Here is a 20,753-nt window from a genome sequence, read left to right as displayed (position 1 = left end):
CACATGAAGAAAAACTGATCGTTGATCTTTATCAAACCTACCTTGATGTGCAAGTTTATGTATGAATATCCTCATATAGTTCTTAGTGGTGTGCTGCTACATCATAAATCAACAGGGAGTAAATACACGGACATGAAGAAAAGGTACGATTGCAGCTGACCAGTCATCAGATAAATGGCAATTAAATTACTGGTACCCACCTGCTGCCAGTTGAGTCCTCAGGAATCAATATTGGTATAAATATTTTGGATCAGACTTACTCCCAAAAGTGAAGTTTTAGATATGACAGACATTTTTGATGAATTTACTGACTGAGAAAACAGGTCCAAATGCAACACTCTCGATGTCAGTTTCTTTAAAACATTTGAACATTGAGAACTATGGTCTCCTCTGATCTAGCCTCGCCTGTGCAAGTTTAAAGTTGTGCTAATCTGGCCAGGCCAGTCCAGAGATTTGAACATGCCCAAAATATATTATCTATAATAGTGTAAGTTTCATCTATATAGAACCTTTAACTTACCTGCATGAAGAAATACAAAGTTGTCACTGTACAAAAATCTCTCTCAGGGCCATTGTCATTGCAGGGTACACGTGTGCAGATTAAAAATGATAAAAACACCAAAAACGGTATGGTACGACTTTGAAACCCCATTTTCAGCTTGAAAAAATCAATATTCATTGTTTTATTTCATTTTCAATAATGCATGTCTCAGTGCATCAATTTTTCTCCAAAATAGCTGTCACAACATAACTTTTAACCAGTTTTCCTAGCTGGAGCTTATTGTTGCCCTATTTTATCAACATTTCTATATAAATCAAAGACAAATGTGCATTTTTTTCAACATATATAATACCCAAAATGCATTTTTAACAGTAAAACATAAGAATTTTACCAAGTACTTATTTCATACATATATAGTTCTTGAAATCTGTTTAACACATAATTTCAGATCTATCAGCCAACTTTGGTCAGAATTAGATAAGAAAATTACCTTCAGCACAGCATATCAAATACACTTAAACAAGCAAATTTAAGTCACAACACTTAAACATCCAACACTTGGCGAAAATCGCCATAAAACTGGATACTTCAGTATTTTTATAAATCAATGAGATCTATCAGTCAATAACATCTCCCTCGTAAATCTACCATCTCTTCTTTCTCAGACGTCACAATGGCAGTCGGTGACTAACGGTTTGCCAGGGACAATGTCACAACGATATTGTAAATGCCTAATTGTTTCATCACCAGGCACTATGTAATGGGGCCATTTTCCTGGATATTAATTTGTCCACATGTGTTGCATACCTGCAAAATATAATTCCATCAGTAAAACTGACAATAGTAGAGACACAGCAAGGAAAATAATAACAACAGGTCAGCTTTAAACCATTACTATACTGAAAAAAATGAGATAAAAATTATCTCATAACACCTCTGAAAATCTATGAACATAGCATATTATGCACTACATGATCTCATACAAACTAGAAGATGCTTTTGTAAACAAGAGGCCATGATGGCCCTATATATCGCTCACCAGAGTTGATCTGGCCTACTGACCTAGTTTTTGACCCCACATGACCAAGAGTTGAACTTGACCTAAAGATCAGCAAGACAAACATCCTGACTAAATTTCATAAAGATTTGGTTACAATTGTGGCCTCTAGAGTGTTCACAAGCTTTTCCTTTGATTTTACCGGTGACCTAGTTTTTGACCCCACATGACCCAGATTCGAACTTGACCTTTATATTATCAAAACAAATATTCTGACTAATTCTCATGAGTTTCAAACTTAAATTGTGGTCTCTAGAGTGTTGAAAAGATTTTCCTTTGATCTGGCCTAGTGACCTAGTTTTTGACCCCACATGACCTAGATTCAAATCTGACCTAGAAATGATTAAGACAAAGATTCTGACTCAGTTTCATAAAGATTGAGTCACAAATGTAGCCTCTAAAGTGTTCACAAGCTTTTCCTTTGATTTGACCAGGTGACCTAGTTTTTGACTCAACATGACCCAGATTCAAACTTGACCTAGAAATCATCAAGCAAAACTTTCTGACTAAGTTTCATAAATATTGGGTCACAACTATGGCCTCTAGAGTGTTCACAAGCTTTTCCTTTGATCTGACCAGGTGACCTAGTTTTTAACTAGAGGCCTGTACTGGTTCTTCCCAGGAAAGACGGCTTCGCGTGTATCGGTGCTATACACCGGGCATGTTAAAGAACCAGACTGTCTATTCGAAAAGAGCTAGGCTAAGTTAGCAGGACACGTCTGTATCTGAAAAGTTCACTCTGTCTTTTCTGGGGGCTTTATCTCACTCTGTCCCTCTGGTCAGATCGCTCTGTGTCTGTACTAGTAGAGGATGATTTCGCGCCCTGTGTGGCTGCAGTTGCTGTAAAGCGCCTTTGAACGTGTTTATCATGAAAAGGGCGCTATATAAATCTGGTATAAAAATAATAATAATAATTCAACATGACCCAGAGATCATCAAGACAAACATTCTGACCAATTTTCATAAACATTGGGTCACAAATGTGATCTCTAGAGTGTTCACAAGCTTTTCCATTGATCTGACCTACTGACCTAGTTTTTGACCCAACATGACTCAGATTCAACCTTGACCTAGAGATCATCAATACTAACACTCTGATCAAGTTTCATAAAGATTGGGGCACAAATATGGTCTCTAGAGTAGAGTGCTCACACGCTATTCCTTTGATCTGATATACTGACCTAGTTTTTGATCCCACATGACCCAGTTTCAAACTTGACCTAGAGATCATCAAGACTAACATTCTGACCAAGTTTCATAAAGATTAGGTCACAAATGTGGTCTATAGATTGTTCACAAGTTTTTCCTTTGATCTGACTTACTGACCTAGTTTTTGACCCCACATGACTCAGATTCAAACTTGACCTAGAGATCATCAATATTAACACTCTGATCAAGTTTCATAAAGATTGGGGCACAAATGTGGTCTCTAATGTGTTCACACGCTATTCCTTTGATCTGATATACTGACCTAGTTTTTGACCCCACATGATCCAGTTTCGAACTTGACCTAGAAATCATCAAGACTAACATCCTGACCAAGTTTCATAAAGATTGGATCACAAATGTGGCCTCTAGAGTGTTCACAAGGCAAATGTTGACGGACGACGCACGACGGATGCCTGGCAATGACCGGTCACAATAACTCACCTCGAGCACTTTAAGCTCTGGTGAGCTAAAAGGTGCATGTCTCCCCCAATGCATAGTCGTATATGCAAGAAGTCAATAGGGGACAAGAGCGAAAGGCAAAGAGTCACTGATCATCCCACTAAGTTTCAACATTCTTGGCCTAGTGGTTCTCAAGTTACTGACCGGAAATAGTTTTCCTAGTTCAGGCCCCTGTGACCTTGACTTTTAACGTAGTGACCCCAAAATCAATTGGGGTCATCTACTCTTCATGACTAATCATACTAAGAAGTTTTAACATTCTGGGTCAAGTGGTTCTCCAGTTATTAATCGACAATGGTTTTCCATGTTCAGGCCCCTGTGACCTTGACCTTTATGGAGTGATCCCAAAAGCAATAGGGGTCGTCTACTCCATAAGCCCTGTCACCCTATGAAGTTTGAAAATCCTAGGTCAAATGGTTCTCCAGTTATTGATCGGAAATGAAGTGTAACATATGAAGGACAGACCGGGCAACCGCAGTTGGGGGAGACATAAAATTTTCCAAGTTTGAAAAAAATCTGACAGTCTGAAATGTAGAAGGATTGATGAAGAAATCAATGAACTAAATATTCTAAATCCTGTAACTCTGCAAGAACACCTTGACAAAATTTCAAACTTGACCTGAACATGTTCATACTAACGATTTTGATTGGAGTTATCTAAACAGATGAACAAATCACCTGAAAGACATCTCAGAAAGAAATGGTATGCATCACCCCTTAAACTGAAGTCACAAATTTTCTAATGACAAGTTTATTCTGTCGAAAAATTATTTATTCCGTGTCATTCCTTACCCCTCGTGAATTCTTCACTACAGTCAAATTTCGTCTTCCGTCTATGTACTTATCCGAGTCAGCAATGACGCACCTTACATGAGGGATATGAGACCACAGCCGGCCAAGAGATGCAGTCTTAATGCCAGATTCGCCTCTCACTAGATTGTTTGTTACCTGTAACACATCACATATAAAGATAAACCTGTCACAGTTAAACCTGTCTTAACGGTCACCTGTATTAAGCAGCCACTTGCTTCAACCTTTACCCTGCTAAATTTCTAAAATGGACCGGTCAATCATTCTATTTTGGCAGTACCACTTATTATTCAAAGAGGCGTTCACTGAAAAGTTACTGACCTAATACGATAGTGAACAGTGCAGACCATGCCCAGTCTGCAGGGATGTACAGGCTGATCTTGTTCTGCACTGTTCACAAAGGTAAAATCATTTGCCACCAGCAGGCTAAAGGTTAATATCAGCTTGATTTAAGCAGCCATCTTGCTTAAACAGCCAGACTATGTCAGTCCCCTGGATGGCTGCTGAATACAGGTCTGACTGTAATAAGATTTCAGATCACAACTTTTTTGTATATGATAAAGAACAACAACTTATTTTCATAAATATTACACCATATAAAATACTGCTCCCTAAATACTGATTTTCCTGTACTCATTCATAGAACATGATAGCAGCATTAAGAAACAGCATATTATAAACATATCACACTGTCAAAATCTTTCCAAATTAACCAGGGACTATTCAATAATATTTCTTAACAAGAGCACCGCCTTGCGGGTGCTGACGCTCATCTGATTTTTTTTGTGTAATAGAAATATTGTCCTACCCATGATTTTCTAAGTCTAAAAAGGGCCATCATTCTTGCAAAAAGCAGGATAGAGTTATGTTTCTTGATGTACAGTGTCCACTTATGATGGTGAAAAACTGTTGCAAGTTTTAAAGCAATAGCTTTGATAGTTTATGAGAAAAGTTGACTTAAACATAATACTCAACCAAGAAAATGATTTTTAAGTCCAAAAGGGGCAATAATTATTGCAAAAATCAGGATGGAGTTACGCTGCTTGCTGTACAGGGTCAGCTTATGATGGTGAACAAGTGTTGCAAGTTTCAAAGCAATAGCTTTGATAGTTTAAGAGAAAAAGTTGACCTAAACATAAAACTTAACCAAGAAATATGATATTTTCTAAGTCCAAAAGGGGCCACAAATCTTGCAAAAAGCAGGATGGAGTTATGTTTCTTGCTGTACAGGGTCAACTTATGATGGTGAACAAGTGTTGCAAGTTTTAAAGCAATAGCTTTGATAGTTTAGGATAAAAGCTGACCTAAACATAAAACTTAACCAAGAAAACTGATTTTCTAAGTCCAAAAGGGGCAATAAATCTTGCAAAAAGCAAGATGGAGTTATGTTTCTTGCTGTACAGGGTCAGCTTATGATGGTGAACAAGTATTCCAAGTTTCAAAGCAATAGCTTTGACAGTTTGGGAGAAAAGTTGACCTAAACATAAAACTTAACCAAGAAATCTGATATTTTCTAAGTACAAAAGGGGCCATAAATCTTGCAAAAAGCAAGATGGAGTTATGTTTCTTGCTATACAGGGTCAGCTTATGATGGTGAACAAGTATTCCAAGTTTCAAAGCAATAGCTTTGATAGTTTAGGAGAAAAGCTGACCTAAACATAAAACTTAACCAGGCAACGCTGACGCAGACGCCGATGCCGACAACCGTTCAAGTGATGACAATAACTCATCATTTTTTTCCAAAAAATCAGATGAGCTAAAAACATAGGATTTACAAACAAGAGATCACAGAGTGATCTTGGCGCCCACCAATGTGCCATTTTTGAGTGTTCCAAATTTCAAGACTTATTGACTAGCTCAAGGTCAAATTTCATTTCAGTACACAACACTGTGCATGTGGTCCGAATTCGAAAGCTGTAGCTTGAGAAATGTGAAAGTAGTTCACTAGGTCAATGTCAAGGTCAAAGTTTGTTTCGGTACACAATCTTATGCATGTAGTCTAAATTTGAAGACTGTAGCTACAGAAATGTGAAAGTAGGTCACTAGGTCAATCTTAAGGTCAAGTTCATTTCAGTACACAAAACTATGCAAGTGGTCCAAATTTGAAGGCTGTAGCTTGAGAAATGTAAAAGTAGGTCACTAGGTCAAAATCAATGTCAAATTTTATTTCAGAATACAAAACTATGCATGTGGTCCAAATTTGAAGCCTATACCTTCAAAAATGTGAAAGTAGGTCACTAGGTCAATGCAAAGGTCAAAGTTCATTTCGGTACACAAAACTATGCATGTGGTCCAAATTTGAAGGCTATAGCTTGAGAAATGTGAAAGTAGGTCACTAGGTCAAAATCAAGGTCAAATTTTATTTCGGAATACAAAACTATGCATGTGGTCCAAATTTGAAGCCTGTACCTTAAAAATGTGAAAGTAGGTCACTAGGTCAATGTAAAGGTCAAAGTTCATTTCAGTACACAAAAATATGCAAGTGGTCCAAATTTGAAGGCTGTAGCTAGAGAAATGTAAAAGTAGGTCACTAGGTCAAAATCAAGGTCAAATTTTTTTTCGGAATACAAAACTATGCATGTGGTCCAAATTTGAAGCCTGTACCTTCAAAAATGTGAAAGTAGGTCACTAGGTCAATGTGAAGGTCAAAGTTTTTTTTGGTACACAAAACTATGCATGTGGTCCAAACTTGAAGGCTGTAGCTTGAGAAATGTGAAAGTAGGTCACTAGGTCAAAATCAATATCAAATTTCATTTTGAAACATGGAACTATGCATATGGTCCAAATCTGACGCCTGTACCTTCAAAAATGTGAAAGTAGGTCACTAGGTCAAAATCAAAGTCAAAGTTTTTTCCAGTGCACAAAACTATGCAGGTGGTCCAAATTTGAAGGCTGTAGCTACAGAAATGTGAAAGTAGGTCACTAGGTCAAAATCAAGGTCAACTCATGTCAAGGTTCATCTTGCCACTCAAAAATATACATGTCGTCCAAATTTGAAGGCTGTAGCTACAGAAATGTGAAAGTAGGTCACTAGGTCAAAATCAAGGTCAACTCATGTCAAGGTTCATCTTGCCACTCAAAAATACATATGTGGTCCAAATTTGAATGTTGTAGTTATTGACAAGAACATTTTAAAAGCTTTTCCCTATATAAGTCTATAATGAACCATGTGACCCCCGGGGCGGGGCCATTTTTGACCCTAGGGGGATAATTTGAACAAACTTGGTAGAGAACCACTAGATGATGCTACATTACAAGTATCAAAGCCTTAGGCTTTGTGGTTTGGACAAGAAGATTTTCAAAGTTTTTCCCTATATAAGTCTATGTAAACCATATGACCCCCAGGGCGGGGTCATATTTGACCCTAGGGGTATAATTTGAACAATCTTAGTTGAAGACCACTAGATGATGTCACATACAAAATATCAAAGCCCTAGGCCCTGTGGTTTTGGACAAGAGGTTATTCAAAGGTTTTCCCTATATAAGTCTATATAAACCATGTGACCCCCAGGGCGGGGCCATATTTGACCCCAGAGAAATAATTTGAATCATCTTGGTAGAGGACCACTAGATGATGCTTCAAACCAAATATCAAAGCCCTAGGCTCTGTGGTTTTGGACAAGAAGGTTTTCAAAGTTTTTCCCTATATAAATCTATGTAAAATATAGAAATAAACAAAGGGCCATAACTCACTCATAAACTGTTGAACCAGTCTGATTTTCAGGGGGACACAACTAGGGTACCAATACATCATACTGACAATGTTTTGTCAAAATCCCCCCAGTAGTTTCTGAGGAGATGCGATAACGAGAAATTGTTAACGGACGGACGGACGGATGGACGGACGGACGGAATGACGGACGGACGGACCACGGACGCAGAGTGATTTTAATAGCCCACCATCTGATGATGGTGGGCTAAAAATGAAGGAAACCTGAGACAAAACAAGAGCTGCGTAAGAATGTGTGAGATGTGAAAAAAGTGAAATGGGAGTAGGTATAGACAAGGGGGTATGAGGAAATCTAAGGAACAATATTTAGTGTGAGTAATGTAAGGCAGTGTAGGGGGTGTAGCGGTAATGGGCCTACCAGCTCTAGGAAACATGAGTTATAAATAAACTAAGAAGTATGAAAACTTGAACCAACATCATTACAAAATATGACCCCTGTGACATTGGCTTTTGAGGTATATGACCCTAAACCAAAGGATGTCTGCCCCTTTCTTTATTAAGATTAGTCATTAACTGAGATTTGATGATTACTGGGGCAGTATTTTAATAAGAAGATATATAGTTGAATTGAGAAGCTTATAAATTTTAACTAGCGCTATTACAATATCTTAAGCCAGTGACCTTTACCTTTAGGATACCATATCCTTAACTAATAGATGTCTGCCCCTTACCAAGACCAACCCTTATGTAAGTTTCATGATAAAAGGGACCAATGTTGAAATTAAGAAGCTTTCTATAAAACTTAAACAAGAACTATTACAATCCTTGACCTTTAGGATGGCTGCCCTTAATATATAACGTATGTCTGGCCCATACTATGAACATTATAAATGAAGTCTGATGATAATAGGAAGAGTAGAAGTCAAAGTAAAATTGAGAGGCTTGCCATAAAACTTTCACATGAATGCAAGAACAATGCTGACAGTAACACTGATGCAAATGTACGATAACCCTCCTTATTCTTTGAATTATCAAATTAAAGAAGCTTGTTTTAGAGAACAATGCAACTTGTTTTAACTACTAAAAGTGTGAGACACAGCTCTTATGAATAATTTGTTGGTCTGACAATTCCAGTATATCTTTAAATACTGAAGAAACTTTCTACATTTTCCTTCATTTGCCATACAGATGGATTTTTGATAACAATTGTTACTCTGAAAACCACTGTTACACTGATGTCCATTGTTACACTGATGACCATTGTTACACTCATGACAATTGTTACGTACCAGAACAGCAACAGAGTATACAGCAGCCAGTGACTTCATCTTCTGTCCAAGCAGAGAGAGAAGGCCTTGATCTACAATGTGCACATGTTTATGTCAAAATATTGGTTTATTTAATCTTGATATAAAAATATAACTACATGTATGACAGTAAAGAGTAGAAATCCAAAAACAACAGACTCATCTTACAATTTTACTCCAGATTGTTTAAAAAATTACTGAGAGAGGTCTACTTTTTGCTTAAAAACATAATACTTTCACATGTCTGATTGTCTTTCAGACCTTTTTTTCTTACAACTTGGAAAAGAGTATTGCCTGCCCATGACATCACTCTTCTGTATGTGAGAGTGTTTGTGTGTGTTCAGGTTTACCATGTTTTCAACAATGTTACAGTCAAGAAAACTTACTGTTCTTTTCCTACTCAATAATAAACTGATGATCAACGGATGTACATGTATTAAGTTTCAAAGCCATTGCTCTTACAATGGTCAAGATAATTACACCTAAACAAACAAGAGGACCATGATGGTCCTGAATCGCTCATCTCTTCCCACATGACCCAGTTTTGAGTATGACGTCGTTTTTTCTATTATTTGACATAGTGACCTAGTTTTTGAGCTCATGTGACCCAGTTTTGAACTTGACCTAGATATTATCAAGATAAAAATTCTGACCAATTTTCATGAAGATCCATTGAAAAATATGGTCTCTAGAGAGGTCACAAGGTTTTTCTATTATTTGACCTATTGACTTAGTTTTCAAAGGTACGTGACCCTGTTTTGAACTTTAACTAGATATCATCAAGGTGAACATTCTCACTAATTTTCATGAAGATCTTGTGAAAAATATGGCCTCTAGAGAGGTCACAAGGTTTTTCTATTTTTATACCTACTGGCCTAGTTTTTGACCGCACGTGACCCAGTTTCGAAACTGACCTAGATATCATCAAGGTGAACATTCAGATCAATTTTCATGAAGATCCATTGAAAAATATGGCCTCTAGAGAGGTCAAAAGATTTTTCTAATTTTAGACCTACTGACCTAGTTTTTGACCGCAGTTGACCCAGTTTCAAACTTGACCTAGATATCATCAAGATGAACATTCAGACCAACTTTCATACAGATCCCATGAAAACTATGGCCTCTAGAGAGGTCACAAGGTTTTTTTTATTATTTGACCTACTGACCTAGTTTTTTAAGGCACGTGACCCAGTTTCAAACTTGACCTACATATCATCAAGATGAACATTCTGACCAATTTTTATGGAGATCCATTCCCAAGTATGGCCTCTAGAGAGGTCACAAGGTTTTTCTATTTTTAGACCTACTGACCTAGTTTTTGACCGCACATGACCCTGTTTTGAACTTGACCTAGATATCATCAAGATGAACATTCAGAGCAACATTCATACAGATCCCATGAAAAATATGGCCTTTACAGAGGTCACGAGGTTTTTCTATTATTTGATCTACTGACCTAGTTTTTGATGGCACATGACCCACTTTCGAACTTGATCTAGATATTATCAAGATGAACATTCAGACCAACTTTCATACAGATCCCATGAAAAATATGGCCTCTAGAGAGGTCACAAGGTTTTTCTATTATTTGACCTACTGACCTAGTTTTTGATGCCACGTGACCCACTTTCGATCTTGATCTAGATATCATCAAGGTGAACATTCTGACAAATTTTCATGAAGATCTCATGAAATATATGGCCTCTAGAGAGGTCACAAGGTTTTTTCTATTTTTAGACCTACTGGCCTAGTTTTTGACCGCATGTGACCCAGTTTCGAACTTGACCTAGAAATCATCAAGATGAACATTCAGACCAACTTTCATACAGATCCCATGAAAAATATGGCTTTTAGAGAGGTCACAAGGGTTTTCTATTATTTGACCTACTGACTTAGTTTTTGAAGGCACGTGACCCAGTTTCGAACTTGACCTAGATATCATCAAGGTGATCGTTCTGACCAATTTTAATGAAGATCTTGTGAAATATATGGCCTCTAGAGAGGTCACAAGGTTTTTCTATTTTTTGACCTACTGACCTAGTTTTTGATGGCACGTGACCCAGTTTCGAAACTGACCTAGATATCATCAAGGTAAACATTCTGACCAACTTTCATGAAGATCTTGTGAAATATATGGCCTCTAGAGAGGTCACAAGGTTTTTCTATTTTTAGACCTACTGACCTAGTTTTTGAAGGTACGTAACCCAGTTTCGAACTTGACCTAGATATCATCAAGATGAACATTCTGACCAACTTAAATAAAGATCCCACAAAAAATGTGACCTCTAGAGTGGTCACAAGCAAAAGTTTATGGACGCACGGACGGACTGACAGAAAACAAAGGCAAAACAACAATCAACATCATCTGGAGAGACATAATTAAACAAATTGAATAACTTACTTTCTGAAAATGAATTTCCCCCAAGGAAAGGGTACACAACAGCAGCAATATTGTCGACTATAATCAACTTGAGCTGGTTGTAGAAAGGATCTCTGGCTGTCTGAATGTTACATTCAATACTATCAATCACATCAAACACTGCATGTACAGTGAAGGCATCATACACCTGTATTCTTGTAAGGATTTCTTCCTGTAAAAATGTAACTTCAAATCAAAGATCTATAACATACAACAGACCTTAAGCTCTCATGAAAACATAGGCCAAAATCTCGCTAAATCTAAATTAATAATGATAATCAAATCAGATTTTTTTTTTCATAGATGCTTAAATTTTTTCTTCACTTAACCTTTTAGACCGCTAAATTTCTAAAATGGACTGGTCCATCATTCAATTTGGGCAGTGCCATTTATCATTTGAAGGGGTTTTCACTGAAAATTTACTGAATAGCAAGCAGTGCAGACCATGATCAGCCTGCATGGGTGAGCAGGCTGATCTTGGTCTGTGCTGGTAGTAAAGGCAGAATCACTTACCCCTAGCAAACTAAAGGATAATGAAAATCTCCTTGTTTGATAAATTGATCAGGATAATATGTGATTAAACGAGAAATCTACAAGTTACAATTCTATCAAATGTTATTTCTTTGTTCAAATCTACACATTTTTTTTCAATTCATAAGCATCCTCAGTTCTGTAATAGCTTTATACAATGACTACAATTATCTCTTCAAAATGATCTAGGCTCTATTCCACTATTTTACAACAGCCAATGGCATCTTACAAAACATGGATAAATTGTATAAACACACCTGTACAGATGAACTGTCTGTTACCATCTGAAGTACACGGCTCGCTGAGAAAGCTGCACCTGTATCTATATATACCACAGTTTGATTTCTCTGTTGAGCTGTTGCTGCACAAACATTGAGGCAGATCTAAAATGGCAGTAAAAAATAACTCTTTTACTGTATAAACAAACACAACCAAGAAAACTGAAATGTGTATTTTATACAGAGAATGTAATGTAAGGCATCCGCACAATTTGGCTGCCATAAGGCAAAAGACTACGACAAGCTGAAATTAGAACAACAAGTCTTATAATGTGGGAAGTTAGTTGATGAGCTGTTTAAGGCAACTGGCTTCTTAAAACAGGTAACTATTTCTGTATTTGCTTTTCAGAGGTTATACTGTATTACTTCCATGGAATAAGAATCAATGATTAACTACTTCTCATATGTCATGTTATAACCCCAACACATTTTTTTCTGATTTACTGAACTTGATCAGTTTTCAGTCATAAAAGAGTTAGTAGAAGGCACAACTGGTCTACACTTTAACTGGAAAGAGCAGCACATGAGAAACACAGACAAGAGCTCTTTGTAAAACTGATTCCAAATCTACTTTACAAGCCGAATCATACAACATGTATTAGGTTTGAAAGTTCTTGGTCAAGCCATTCTAGTTATTGGGCAGAAACTGTCTTCAAGGTTCTAGTTCTTTGACCTTGACCTTTGACTTACTGACACCAAACACAATAAGGATCATCTGCTTCATAAACCCTATTATGTTATCAAGTTTGAAGGTTCTGACTCAAGTGGTTCTCAACCATTTATAAGGTTCAGGCCTCTATGACCTTGACCATTGATGTATTTACCCCAAAAACAATAGGGTCATCTACTTCATAAGCTCAATCATGATATTAAGTTTAAAGGTTCGTGGTCAAGCAGTTCTTAAGTTAATAGACGGAAACTGTTTTCAGGGTTCAGACCCCTGTGACCTTGACCTCTGTCCCATTGATCACAAAAACTATAGTGATTATCTACTTCATAACCCCTATTATGCTGCGTCAAATGGTTCTCAAGTAATATTAGGTGTTTCAGGCCCATGACCTTGACCTCTGACCTACTGACCCTAAAAACTATTTGGGTCATCTATTTCATAAGTCTAATCATGCTGCCAAGTTTGAAGATTCTGGGTCATGTGGTTCTCATGTTATTGTGTGCAAACCATTCACTCTACAGACCAAACAAATGACGAACCCACCTACTGACTGACGCGACCGACATGTACAAAGCAATATATCCCCACTTCTTTGAAAGGGGGCATAATAAAGCCTGTTTACTATACAAGCAGAAATAAAACTGAAAATCACTTTGTGCAGAAGCTACTTTATTTCAAATTCTGTAACATAATGAATTGTAGTTTTGGTGTAAAAATGAAATATAAAGGAGTTCAGAACACTAGGTATGTGGAATATACACATATCCATGGACCAGATATCAATGTTTGGCTTAACTTACATGGCAACGCTCAACTGCAAAAAACTGATATCATATCATAATAACCTGTGTTTTGCCCACAGCAATATCCCCAGCTATTTCTGTGACATCCCCTGTGTACAATCCGCCATCGAGTAGATTATCCAAACTGAAAAAATATTAATGCTAAAATTAAGATATACACCTGGGGTCGTATTCATAAAGCATCTTAAGTATAAGTTTTGACTTAAATTGAAGATTTTACTTAAGTTTGTGGTGATTTCAGCTTAAGTCTAAGTAAAAAACTTAAGTCCTATTCATAAAACGGCTTAAACTTAAGATACGTAAGAAATGACTTAAGTCAGAAAACAAATATGGCGTTGTGTTGTTTTTCAGATAAAAGCACTTTAAACATAATTGTGCATGTTGTATCAGTCAGAAATTAATGTTGTTTTTTTTTAATGGTTTCGTCCACAAAAGCCAAGAATTACTTATTAAGTTGTTTTATGAATAATCAATTTCCTTTACTTATACTTAAGATGCTTTATGAATACAGCCCCTGGTATCAGTAATACAAATGCGTAGAATATACATTTTGTTAAAAACTTTGAATTAGTTAATTGAATGAACAAAACTATAATACAGTAAAACCTGGACATAAAGACTACCCCTGGACATAAAAACCACCTCTGAATAGAGACCACCGGGCTCTGAAGACTGCTGGTTTTGTTTCCTATTAAACATTTATAGCATATTTTAACCTGTGAATAAGGACCACCTCCCAATAAAGACCAAATTTTTGTCTCTCCAAGGGTGGTCTTTATAAACAGGCTTGTCTGTATATCATACAAAGCATAATTGTTACAGTTGAAGGATCAACAATTGCAGGCACTTGTAAAAGTGAAGTCATAGGAAATAACATCAAAAAGACACTTCCAAATCATTACTCTTTCATGTTATTGTTGCAATTTTTTCTGTACCTTTTTATTCCAGTTGATAAAATGGTTGTAGACTCTACAACACTGTTATAAAAGTCACATCCATTCACTGATATACAGCTGTACTTTGCCAGGATCACATTCCTGATTGTTACAACATCCTGTAAGGACAGAACAGTTTTCTTTTTTCAGTGGTAGAGTTCATTACAAGTGGAAAATCACACCGTAACAAATAAAACTGGAAAAATCATGCTGTATTAAAAACAACATGTTTTAAACATGTTTTTCTTATGTTTTAAAAGGTATAGTCTGTATCAATGTGTAGATCTACTAAGAGTTTTGGTTGGAATGTGAGAAAAATGAAAGGGGATTTTTGTCAAAATAGGTGGAAAACATTCATAACATACATTTTAGAGAGGGAATTAGCGCCAGATTTCAGCCACAAAAACAGAAATATCACTGGAATACATTGTGTTTTCAGTCTAGATTGTATAACAACTATATTATTATTAGCCATAAATTACTAGCAATTACCTAATCTCACTCTCACACATTCATAACCACTTCTTACTCTCTTAACTCCTAACTGTCCTACTTCCCTAGGACACATCATTAAACTTTAGCCTGCTGGTGGCATGTAATTCTGCCTTTGCAGCCAGTGCAGACCAAGATCAGTGTGCATATCTGTGCAGTCTGATCATGGTCTGCACTATTTGCTATTCAGTCAGTAAATTTTCAGTGAACACCCCTTCGCATAATAAATGGTATTGCCCAAATTGAATGATGAACCAGCTCATTTTAATTCAGAACACTACGAATAGATCACTAAACCATGACTATAAAGAAGTTCACCTTCGCAACTGGGCCTATAATGAAATGTTGTTTTCTTCCCACAAGAGTACTGTCCTACCTACATGTACAAAGATTGCCCCTACCCAAAACGCTTTACAAATATGACAGTAAAATACAATTCACTACTTTTAGGAGGTGTTGTTATAATTACAGAATCCTACAACATCATTAAGCTCAAAGGACGGAGTTCTGTATGACTGGTTGAAAAGCCACTATGTTGGTTTTCTCATGGCGCGGCTCATATACATATATATACTAACCATGTGTAATTGGAAATGTACTGACAAAAGAAAAATCAAGAAGTTGTTAAAGTGGACTTGTGGCATGCTTTATTGGAAGAAGTTATTAAAGTGGACTTGTGGCATGCTTTATTGGAAGAAGTTATTAAAGTGGACTTGTGGCATGCTTTATTGGAAGAAGTTGTTAAAGTGGACTTGTCGCATGCTTTATTGGAAAAAGTTGTTAAATTGGACTTGTGGCATGCTTTATTGGAAGAAGTTGTTAAAGTGGACTTGTGGCATGCTTTATTGGAAAAAGTTGTTAAAGTGGACTTGTGGCATGCTTTATTGGAAGAAGTTGTTAAAGTGGACTTGTGGCATGCTTTATTGGAAGAAGTTGTGAAAGTGGACTTGTGGCATGCTTTATTGGAAAAAGTTGTTAAAGTGGACTTGCGGCATGCTTTATTGGAAAAAGTTGTTAAAGTGGACTTGTGGCATGCTTTATTGGAAAAAGTTGTTAAATTGGACTTGTGGCATGCTTTGTTAGTTTGTTGGAAGCTGTAGTTAAAGTGGACTTGTGGCTTGCTTTATTGGAAGCAATTGTTAAAATGGACTAAGAAATTGCTTTTGCTGGGCTTAATAGATATTTATTTAAGCATGCATAAGCCTCTGTCGTGAAAGCTGGTGTCCCCTAGGTTGTGACAACTTTGTCCTGATAGCAGGTTCCTTCTAACCATTGGTCCTGACAGCACTGGTGTTTTACTTGTAACTCTCAGTTTTGGCTATAAGTAGTTAGAAATAGCTATAAAACCAATATCAATTGTACAATATATGCTAGAATCAAATTATATAAAACAGACATTATCCCATCTAAATGGTTTATGAGACAAACACATACAAATGTAATTAACTCTTATCATGCTGGAAACTATTGGTTCTGTCTTTGCGACCAGTGTAGATCATGAGTAGCATTGTTTGCTATTCAGCCAATATATTTTTGGTAAGCACACGGCCCTTTTTACACTTTTAAATAGTTAATGGTACTCAACTTTAGCAGGGTAAGGGTTAGTCCAAATAATTGTACTCAAGAGTTGAATATCGTTACATTGTTTTGACTGGTTGATATCCCCCTCCCCCTCTAGGTAGACAATGTGAAATATCAGAATGTAAAATATGTCTACCTGTGATCTCATTAATTTAAGAATATAGGCAGCATTTAGGAAGATATGTTAGTTTTGTGCAATTGTCTTTCATCTTATAAACCACCGGGATGCAATAATGACTATATTGCATTTGATTCTGACACATTTTGAAATATTGTCGTTAGTTTTATAGCTGATCCTAGCTATCTGAATGTCAGACGGTTTGACCCCTTGACAGTTTGACCCCTTAAATTTTTTTACCAAAGATGACACCTTGACCCCTTAGTGACACTTTGACCCCTATTTTCAGTGACACCTTGACCCCTACTTTTTTTTTATTTGACACTTTGACCCCTTAGATTTTTTGTGGCTAGGGGTATATTTTTCTGCAGTTTAATTTCTTAATGTGCATGTAAGTCATTGATAAAAGCTGTATTGATGGACTTGTACAAGTTCTAGGCTATGAGTAGGTGACAAAGTATGGTTTATGAGTGTTGGTATTATTAACAATGATGTTTCACAAACGTTTGCAGTTATCTAAGAAATTATTTAGATGAAATTACTAATCATGTTAGTAATTAGATATAAATAACTTCATTTACTAATTGAAATAATAAAATAACTCTCTGTTCGAAACTTCTCATTTACTGGTATACTACTTTATTCATAAATGTACATTTTTATAAATAGATACAAGTAACGCTAAACTATTTACATGAAACAGAAAACATAAATATGAAACATTATACAGAAGACAGAAGACTGTAAAACATAAAAATCAAACAAAAGACAACAAAGACACAAATAAGAAAAATACATCACATAAAACATAAAATACATTGAATAAGTACACTTTATACACAATTTACATGAAATAGACAACATAAATATAAAACATTATACAAAAGACAGAAGACTGTAAAACATAAAAATCAAACAAAAGACAACAAAGACACAAATAAGAAAAATACATCACATAAAACATAAAATACATTGAATAAGTACACTTTATACACAATTTATATGAAATAGACAACATAAATATAAAACATTATACAAAAGAGAGAATACTGTAAAACAGAAAAGTCAAACAAAAGACAACAAAGACACAAATAAGAAAAATACATCACACAAAACATAAAATACATTGAATAAGTACACTTTTTACACAATTTACATGAAACAGACAAGCTTAAATATTTTATTTTGTATGATCATATATTTAAAAGAATAATATGAACAATAAACAGGAATATCATACGAACCTTAAAATATTAGCAAGCAATGTAACTAGTGCAAACTCTCAAGAGTATTTATTTGCAAAAGTTCGAAGAAAGCATCATCGAATGAAAATGTACATGAAAATGCTTGGACAAATTAATGCGCGGACATGAATTAGCGCACGTGCAATAGCGCTAAAAGCGCTGTTATTAGTACACCGCTAAAATAAGTAAGCCTACAGTACATTTCAATTAATATTCAGTATTAATGGATCGCGATAATTTCATTTTAACGGTACTCGGTAAAATCCAAAAACAGGTAAAGCAGGTGTGTTATCCGATAAGTGGTGTTAATTTGTATATTGTAGTATTCTTAACTCTAAATACGATCCTTTATTCCAAAACAGATTTATAGTCTAGTGGATAGTGTGTTGAACATCTATTCTTTTTATGTTTGTATGGTGTAGGTTCGAGCCCTTCTTTTTTAAAATGATTTTTTCTTATTCTATTTTGCAGGTTTTCGTTGTGAAGGTGAGACCCCATTAGGTAACATGTTTATTGTATTGTACCTAGATTAGAGTAATTAGGGGCACACTTCAGTTTACAGTGCAGTGTAATCCAATTATCACACCTCAGTAAGTTTTTAATCCAATCACCACCCGATTGATGGAGTTCAAGTATGCCTTTAAACAATAAATTAAATGATAGATAAATTTGATAATCTGTTTAAGAATAATTGTAATTGATGTTATTTTTGAATAATTTTATATTTGAAATTAGTTTAATATTGAAATATCATTTTTATGAAAATACATTGAAAAAATTGATAAACGTGAAATAAAATGTTATTATAATAAGTGTTAGACTTTAATTGCTCAAATCTTATTAGTGAAATTTTACACTCCACAAAATATATATTCATTTATGTTAAAAAATCAACAAACACATCCTTGATATTCTATCTATTCTGACTGCAATAACTACAATACTATTATACTTAGTAAATCTTATAAAATCATTTTGCATATATTTATCATTGACATTTTTAATGCAACAAAACATGTTATAATGTACAATTATATAAACACTGCTTTGTGTGATAAAATATGTCCTTGGGTTGTCCAACAACTCTTATAATATTTATAGCTTAGTGGAAAATAATTGCATTTATTCCAACATCTTATCAAACATAGCCAAATATGTGTAATTCCGACAAACATCTCAAATGAATAAGTCAGATTCAATTTATCATGAGTAAACAGAACATTAATTAGACAATGCAGTCCAGATACACAAATGAATTTACAAAATACAATATCAGTTTGACTCAGTTAGATATTAATATAACCATGGTAATATAGAGATATAGAGCTAACATTTTACACTTACCTGACTGACATGTTCTATGAGTCCATCTTTATCTTATAATTACTTGCAAAATTAGCCCACTTACATAAAATTGAAATCAATGATTTCTTTGATTCAAAGTCATTCTATATTTTAATACAGCATTTATACTTACCATTATATCATTATCGCCTTTTTACATATTCTTTGATGTGTCTTGTGATGTCAAAATCTTCAAATAATGTGATTAAAATTGTATTATTTTCTGATGTCTGTTCCTTTTAAAACACTAAAATAATGTTAAATATTTGAGCCAGAATATCTGTCAATATTCAACAAAAACTGTAAAAGCTAACTATAAATACTGCACATTGACATATAAGTTATAACATGTAAATTTTTCACTTAAACCAAGCAAATGAAAAAAAAATTAGGGGTCAAAGTGTCACTATGAAAAAATTGAAAATAGGGGACAAAGTGTCAAGGGGTCAAGGTATAAATCTTATTTTATTAGGGGTCAAAATGTCAAGGGGTCAAAACGTCTTGCTACCAGCTATCTATTGTTAGATTTAGATGATTATCTTTTTATTATTGTTTTATCCGAAAAATATCACTGTCCGCTTAATATTCTATTTCTGGGTTTTCCAACTTACCTTGTAATATACACCGGTTAGTTGAGCTATATCTTCAGGGTCTTTGCATATAAATTCTGTTATTCTGCAAATGTTCTTGGATTTCAACTTTTCTAACACTTCTTCATCCAATGACGGACAAATACCAAGTTTCAACAACGACATTGTTTACTTCGACACCGTTAGATATTTGCGGGAAAAAGATACATTATTTGCTTTTACTGGTTGAATACCACTAAATCAGACTTCTCGTTTATTTTCATTAAGTAAATCATATATTTTCAAAGCATCATTGTATTCAAGGGAAAATCAGAAAAGAAAAGATCGTGTGCTTGATATTTTCTTTCAGAAAATGCTAGTCCTTCCGTCAATTTTCACAATGGCTTCTGCAGGGAAAGCACACTTTTGACGACATTTTCGCGTACTGTATAGAAAAGGTTCCACGAAGTATATCTTAATGAAGTTTGTCATAGTAGTAGATTTACCCATTTCCAATTCTGTGGCTAAATAATATCTATACGTGTATGCACTAAATTTCTAAACATTCGCCAAATATCGACTGGAGTCCTTACAATGTAGTTCTGCACGTTCAGATCGAAAAATGTCTACAATGTAGAATTTGATTTAACTCTTATTTTTTCAAAACTTAAGAATATACTTAGAAAATTCAGCAAATAAAAAAGTTAGGGTCATGTGCTTGATTTTTTTTGTTTTGTTTTTTTGCTAGACTTCGA

At 35.2% G+C, this 20,753-nt stretch overlaps 1 protein-coding gene across 3 annotated transcripts; it reads right to left on the bottom strand.

The window, feature by feature from the left end:
* Nucleotides 1-828: 828 nt before the first annotated feature.
* LOC123534476 (DNA repair protein RAD51 homolog 4-like) lies at nucleotides 829-20,360 on the bottom strand. Of its 3 annotated transcripts, none has more exons than XM_053519453.1 (8): nucleotides 20,041-20,360; nucleotides 14,651-14,769; nucleotides 13,758-13,839; nucleotides 12,228-12,347; nucleotides 11,416-11,605; nucleotides 8,997-9,067; nucleotides 4,020-4,175; nucleotides 829-1,309 (listed from the first exon to the last, which is right to left on the bottom strand). In XM_053519453.1, exons 1-8 carry the CDS (start codon nucleotides 20,182-20,184, stop codon nucleotides 1,256-1,258), a joined length of 936 nt encoding a protein of 311 aa, XP_053375428.1. In that variant the 5' UTR covers nucleotides 20,185-20,360; the 3' UTR covers nucleotides 829-1,255. The 3 variants fall into 3 exon arrangements, with proteins under 3 accessions (XP_053375428.1, XP_053375429.1, XP_053375427.1); XM_053519454.1 differs by having other exon boundaries at nucleotides 12,246-12,347; XM_053519452.1 differs by having other exon boundaries at nucleotides 12,222-12,347; nucleotides 20,041-20,353.
* Between the last annotated feature and the right edge of the window lie 393 nt (nucleotides 20,361-20,753).

This window comes from Mercenaria mercenaria, chromosome 12 (genome assembly GCF_021730395.1).
Source record: "Mercenaria mercenaria strain notata chromosome 12, MADL_Memer_1, whole genome shotgun sequence".
Classification (NCBI taxonomy): Eukaryota; Metazoa; Mollusca; class Bivalvia; order Venerida; family Veneridae; genus Mercenaria; species Mercenaria mercenaria.
The sequence above is the reverse complement of the archived record's forward strand: the minus strand, read 5'-3'. Positions and strand labels throughout refer to the sequence as shown.

Coding starts and splice junctions, on each gene's coding strand:
- LOC123534476 (XM_053519452.1), bottom strand. CDS start 20,184: ATGTCGTTGTTGAAACTTGGTATTTGTCCGTCATTGGATGAAGAAGTG. Junction 4,176..8,996: donor TATACTCTGTTGCTGTTCTG/GTACGTAACAAT, acceptor GATGTGTTACAG/GTAACAAACAATCTAGTGAG. Junction 1,310..4,019: donor TAGTGAAGAATTCACGAGGG/GTAAGGAATGAC, acceptor TATATTTTGCAG/GTATGCAACACATGTGGACA.